At 50.5% G+C, this 6,786-nt stretch overlaps 1 protein-coding gene across 2 annotated transcripts in view; it reads right to left on the bottom strand.

The window, feature by feature from the left end:
* Positions 1–5,607: 5,607 nt before the first annotated feature.
* Positions 5,608–6,786, bottom strand: part of LOC123506180 — a 6,900-nt gene continuing 5,721 nt past the window's right edge. The window contains exon 5 of one of the 2 annotated variants that reach the window (XM_045258095.1): positions 5,608–6,673. In XM_045258095.1, the coding sequence (XP_045114030.1) occupies positions 6,497–6,673 (177 nt within the window). In that variant the 3' untranslated portion in view covers positions 5,608–6,496. The remainder of the gene's footprint in view (positions 6,674–6,786) is intronic. The other variant, XM_045258096.1, reaches the window with a different exon arrangement.

Below are 6,786 nucleotides of genomic sequence, written 5' to 3'. Positions count from 1 at the left end.
TCTCTCTCTCTCTCTCTCTCTCTCTCTCTCTCTCTCTCTCTCTCTCTCTCTCTCTCTCTCTCTCTCTCTCTCTCTCTCTCTCTCTCTCTCTCTCTCTCTCTCTTTTTTTTTTTTTTATTTAAACTTAGTTACCATTACAATATTTACATAATAAACTTAAAGTTGCTAGTGGACACTAGGCAACTATTCTAAAAGTTTATGTGGGTGGCAGGTACCTGAGGTGGTAACCGCGCCAACTAGCATGATACACTATACTTTATATACATTATGTACAGGAGGAGCTGGACAGGAACGGTGTGGGGAGTGTGCCTCTCCAGGTGTTGGCAGCCACTTTCGCCTGGTGATTTGACATGTCTGCCACACCAGGTGTGGCCTCCGTGAAGCCGTTCCAGAGACGCGCTGCCCTGGCCTTGTACGTCCTCAGATGCTGTGACGTGTGTGATCGTGGCACCGTCACACGTCTTCCGGCCGCTGCCTGTCGCGTCGCGCGTTGGGCGTGGTGAGGCGGCAAGTACAGGCGGGTGAGGTGGGAGTGTGGAGCACCTGTGTCTTGTGGCAGACTGTCAGAGCTGCCACATCGCGACGGTGCTCCAGGGATGTCACACCGTCGGCGAACTCCTCATCGTCCCCCAGCAGTCGGAGAGCGCGCCTCTGCACCGCATCGAGTCGCCTGGTGTGGGTGACAGCACTGGACATCCACGTCAAGGCTCCGTATTCCATACAAGGGCGGATCTGAGCCTTGTACAGCGTCAGGATGCCTTGGGGATCCAGGTTGCTTGCCACCCTGCGGAGGGCTGACACACGCTGAGAGGTCTGGCGGGCCACAGACGCGAGGTGCTGGTCGTAGCGCAGCTCCCGGTCAATGGCCACACCCAGGATCTTGATGTCGTCTTGGAGGGCAGCTGGACACCCCAAACCTTATTTGTCCCTCCACGGCCTGGGTGGCGGCGGGGGACCGGGAGACGACCATAGCGTGTGTTTTCTCAGGCGCGAAGTTGACCTGCCATAGCGCCCCCCACTCCTCTGCAGTTTTCAGCTGCCTGTTGACTGCAGCAACAGCGCGCCTACTGTCCTGGCGGCAGTAGGAGACGGCCACCGTGCAGTCATCAGCATAGGCTTTGACTGTGGGGAGCTGGCGAAGTAAATCGTCTATATATATGTTCCACAGGACTGGCCCTAATACAGAGCCCTGTGGAACTGAGGCTTCTATGGGGGCAGGCGCTGAGGACCGTCCATTGATGACTACCCGTAGTGAACGACCATGGAGGTAGTCATCAAGAAGAGACAGCAGGCTCCCGGCTACGCCTTTGGCACGCAGCTTTGCCAGCAGGGCGGAGTGCCACACCCGATCATAGGCGCCCGCGATGTCAAGCGCCACCACGAGTGTGTCCCGGCCTTCGTCGAGGGAGTCCTGCCACTCTTGTGAGAGGAGGAGAAGCAGATCTGAGGTGGATCGGCCCGGCCTGAACCCAAATTGGTGAGGCGAGAGGAGACCGTTGTCTGCAAGGTGTTTCTCTAGGGCGGCAGCCAACATCTTCTCAAACACCTTGCCAACAACCGACAGCAGGGAGATGGGTCGGTAGTGGCTCGGGTCCGTCCTGGAGTCTTTCTTGTGGGCGGGAACCACACAGGCTTCTTTCCAGGCAGATGGCCACTTCTCCTCCTCGAGGCAGGCAGCGAAGATGTTGGCGAGAGGTGCAGATAACTCCTCGGCACAGTTCTTTAGTACCCGAGGACTGATGTTGTCAGGGCCTGTGGCTTTCCTGCATCGATTTCCTCGAGTACTCTCTTCACCTGTGCCGCGGTGACGGAGACCGACGTGATGGTGTGGTCAGTCTCTCGGGGCAGCTCAGGTGGAGGGCGGTGAGGGTCGTCTACTTGCATTTTTTGTGCAAATAGTTCGGCCAGGAGAGCAGCCTTGTCATCGCTGCTAGTAGCCGTGGACCCGTCTGGCCTGGTGAGGGGGGGCACGCTGTCCTGTCTCAGCACGCCCTGCCGCTCCTTGACGAGCGCCCACCACGCCTTGCTCCCCACTCCAGGACCAGTGAGTTTGCTCCTCATCACTTCCTCCCAGTGCTGCCGCGCCCACTTGGATGTGGCTGTCATCCTCCTGCACGCAGCTCGGTGGAGGGCGAGGTTGTGGTGTGAGGGCGTCGCTTGTACCTTCGCCATGCCGCATATTTGGCCTCGGCAGCAACCCGGCAGCGGTAGCCGAACCATTTAGGGTCTGTGGCTTTGGCGAGGTACGTGCGATGGGGAACAAACTGGGTCTGGAGGTCAAGTAGCTTCGAGGTGAGGACGGAGACCTTCTTCTCCACGTCCTCGACGAGCAGCGCCTCCCAATCCGTGGTACTGAGAGCCTGCCGCAGGGATGGCCAGTCAGCCTCCTCCCAAAGCCATATGTTGCGCGGCACAGCCTCTTCTCTCGCAGCGGTGAGTTGTACGTGGGTCAGCACTGCGTGGTGATCAGAGCTGCCCACTTTGTCCAGCTGTTGACAGGTAATGTTGGCTTCAGGGAGATCAGACAACACAGGATCGAGCAGCCCTCCTCCTTCATGAGTTGGAAACGTCACGTGGTTGACGAGTCCTTGCACCGCTACAAGATTGTCGAAGGCCTGCTTCTCTAGGTGGAAGTTGAGGTCTCCCAGGATAAGGACGGACTTGCATTGGTGGCGCCGAAGCAAGTCGTCCAGCTCATCCGCCAGGAAGTCCAGCGCGAAGCGTCCTTGTGTTGGGGGGCGATACAGGACGCAGAGAAGCAGACCACTGTTATCTCGCAGGACTATGCGGAGGAACAGCGCTTCCATGAGGTGAGGGAGGTTGACTGACAGCTCCTGGGTCTGGAGGCCATTCCTGAAGCAGGCGGCCACGCCCCCACCCGTTCTGCCATCGCGGTCGTTCCTCACCCAGTCCGTGTAGCCGGGGATTCTGCCGAATGTTGGCTCCACCGCGCTACATAGCCACGTCTCTGTCACTGCCACGATGTCTGCTTTATACCGCAAGACAAAATTATGTGAGAGGTCTGCGATGTTGGTGCGCAGGCCTCTGACATTGGCAGACACCACAGTGAGCTGGGGGGCATGACTGTGGTGCTGACGCGCGGGTGGAGCCCTGGGTGGTTGAGGAGGACTACTCAGTGGTTGGCGAGTTAGTGGAGGTGCCGGAGGAGGCTGTGGTGGTGGTGGTGGTGGCGGAGGCAGTGGCGGCGGTGGCGGCGGCTCTCTCTCTCTCTCTCTCTCTCTCTCTCTCTCTCTCTCTCTCTCTCTCTCTCTCTCTCTCTCTCTCTCTCTCTCTCTCTCTCTCTCTCTCTCTCTCTCTCTCTCTCTCTCTTGACGTAAGCCTCCTCTCCAACCGATATTTGTCCTCTGTGATCTTACTTACTACGAATACTAAAGTCAGCCAAGATAAGTGATTTTAAGTGTATTTGCAGTGAGGTTTATTGTATCTAAGAGAGAGAGAGAGAGAGAGAGAGAGAGAGAGAGAGAGAGAGAGAGAGAGAGAGAGAGAGAAGCTTCAAGATAATGTTTACCAGACATTTACAGGCAAATAACAATAGGTCTTTCATAACACAGACTTGGGAACCTTAAGAGAACCACACTCCTCATGATTGGGGTTTCTCTTTGAAGCGAACTACAGTTGAGTGGTGAGGACAGCACAACTTGCATACACCGATGGGGAAACTTTCACTGCACCTGTACCGTCATTATCTCATATAACACTAGTCTCTCTTTACTTTTGAATCGCGTACACGTCTGTAAGAAAGGTGTGACGTCCTCAGTTACGTCAGATATGATTTACTTACTTCCTGTTCCGTGACAACATCAGCTCGCCATGCGTATTGCGTCTAGCCTTATAAACTAGCCGCGCGTTACACAGATGCCACTGACGCTAACCCTGTACTTGTAACACTCACACTCTTGGTTAACCCTTCCAGTACTTTGATGCGTTTTCATATTCAATCTGCTTACTATATGGTAGTTTTATACAGCTTCAGAAACTTGTATGGGGATCAAAATAGAGAAGACTGTGGCCATTATTCTTCTGACCTCTATAGACCTTTCCTAACGTTAATAAAAGTCTAATCGTACACAAATAGCAAAGTAAAATTGTGTTCTGTTATTGAAGGCGGTAATATTAGTACGTATAGTCTGGTGTGTATTTTTGTGTCAGTGAAAGACAAGGAACACGCGAGGCCTGATTGTGAGAATGCATACGACGTGGTGAGGTTGTACACAAATATTTGTTTGTTACTGGATTACTTACGATTTCACTTTGCGGTGTTGTCAAGCTACTCAAGTTAAATACTAAGACCCCATCGCATTTTCTGAAAATGTTATACTACGTGCCTGGGTTTCCTTTCGTGCTAACCAGTGTTATAGTGGTATTGATGTGAGCACTAGGACATGAATAAACAGGCTGTAGTATGGAAAAATTATACACATTCTCTTTAAAGCAGCTTAGTGAATAATTCAAGAAAAGGCCAGGGGTCAGTGTCTCAAGTAATGAATGTGTACGTATCGATAACCCACACACACACACACACACACACACACACACACACACACACACACACACACACACACACACACACACACACACACACACACACACACACACACACACACACACACACACACACACACACACACACACACACACATCGCGTAGTGTAGTGGTTAGCACGCTCGACTCACAATAAAGAGGGACAGGGTTCTAGTCCCGGAAAGCGGCGAGGCAAATGGGCAAGTCTCTTAATGTGTAGCCCCTGTTCACCTAGCAGTAAATAGGTACGGGATGTAACTCGAGGGGTTGTGGCCTCGCTTTCCCGGTGTGTAGAGTGTGTTGTGGTCTCAGTCCTACCCGAAGATCGGTCACTAAGAGCTCTGAGCTCTTTCCGTAGGGGAAAGACTGGCTGGGTGACCAGCAGACGACCGTGGTGAATAACACACACACAGAAGAGAGAGAGAGAGAGAGAGAGAGAGAGAGAGAGACAGAGTGGTAAGGCTACACGTAGGTTCAGAACTATACTGTCTGGTTTCAGCTTCCCTATATATGTGACACCGTGCCGTTCATTGTCATGCACAGGCGGAGGGAAGGAGACGCGATGCACAAGGTCACCGCTCCTCGTGCTGCGCCAAGGCCAAACAGCAGCGGCAGCGGGCTCGGGCACCACTTTAATACCACAAGGGAAGGGGAACACACAGACCGTCACTACCGTAGCTTGTCCCTCTGTCTTAAGACTATATTCTGAAACGCATCTGTCCTTATCTCGGTTTCTTTTAACTTCTTTAGTACTGGGACGCATTTTTATAAAGAGTTTAGGTAAGATTAGACGATCTTATTTACATTAAGAAGGTCAAATGATTAATGCCTTGAATCTTCATTATTTGAATCCCTACATGAGTTTCTGAAGCTGTATAAAATCACCAAATTGTAAGCAGAATGAATATGAAATCGCGTCATAGCACTGAAGGGGCTAAGAGACTCTAGTCTAGTTGAAGTTACACGGGTTCATAAGGATGCTTTTAGAATTCTAGTGACAGATTGACAAAATATCTTCATTGTTAACAAGAGAAAGAATATTGAGAGTTGGGTAAATTGATGTTATACCGGGGATTTAAAAGACGTCTAATCATCTGTGTGGCCTTTGAAAACAGTCCTGTTGAAAGAGAAGAGCGTTTGAGACTACGAGCCTAAGTTCAAAATATAACTATACGTGTTCCAATAAAAGTGTTCCTGGTACTTCATACTTATTCGAATCAATCTTATGACTCCACCCAAATTAAACCACGTTTTGTGTCGAAGAGGAAGGTAATTCAGTCTCCGAGAAATGGTTGTTCCATGTGTATAGAAAAGGGAGTAAAATTGACGATAAGAGCAGAGAAGGAGAGGCAACCTGAAAGTAAGAATAGCTCCATTTGCTTTATTTATAGAGCATGTGTACAGTATAGACCCTACGTGCAGGTCAGGATCGATGCGTGGGCGTTACCTGTAGTTCTATTGACAATGTATTTTCCTTAACCCTGTACTGCCTTTGTTCCCTTTGAATGAATGGAACACTAGCAACTTTTATCAACATGTACAGTAAAACATGAATGGTTAAGCTGATAATGATTAGGCAGATATAATGTGTGAAGGAGTCAATTTCTACGACAATGAACGGCTTCATAGTCAGATTTTTGTGTTAGGCTTATAGATAGGATCCCTCTCACACTAAGTTTGCCTTACTTAATCGCCGCTAAATATCATGGGAGAGGCGAGAAACTGGAGCCGAATTAATGATATTTGAGATCACAAACTAGACTTAAAATTGCTAGTATATCCCTTCACAGAAATTATTGACTTTTTTTTTCAATCCAGTTTAAGGGCAAAGCTAAGATCTTTTTTTTTTTTTTTCACATCTTATACACCCCACATCCTCTTGCACAGGGACGATGGTGATTGCCAGTTTACTCGTATCAGTGAAAACATTTGCGATAAGAGCGAGACATGAACCTTATCCTGCCAGAAGTGCATGTGTGTGTGTGGGAGGGGGAGGCCATACCTGGTTGTCACAGTCTGAGGTGAAGGCGTGGGTATGGTAGGGTGGGTCGTGGGTGGGTCCCAGGTATCGCTCCGGACACACCTCCAGGAGATCGCTGTCACTTCCATCATCATCCACAGTCAGGAGGCTCTGTGGTGAGGAGAAAGAGTGTCCTTCATACCCAGCCTCCGTTAATAACATACAGACAGGTGATAACGCCACTTGAATGAAATGAATGTCAGCGGCTAATCCACGGTCATATT

This window comes from Portunus trituberculatus, chromosome 19 (genome assembly GCF_017591435.1).
Source record: "Portunus trituberculatus isolate SZX2019 chromosome 19, ASM1759143v1, whole genome shotgun sequence".
Lineage (NCBI taxonomy): Eukaryota > Metazoa > Arthropoda > Malacostraca > Decapoda > Portunidae > Portunus > Portunus trituberculatus.
Note: the sequence above shows the minus strand (reverse complement) of the source record. Positions and strands in the feature narration are given on the sequence as shown.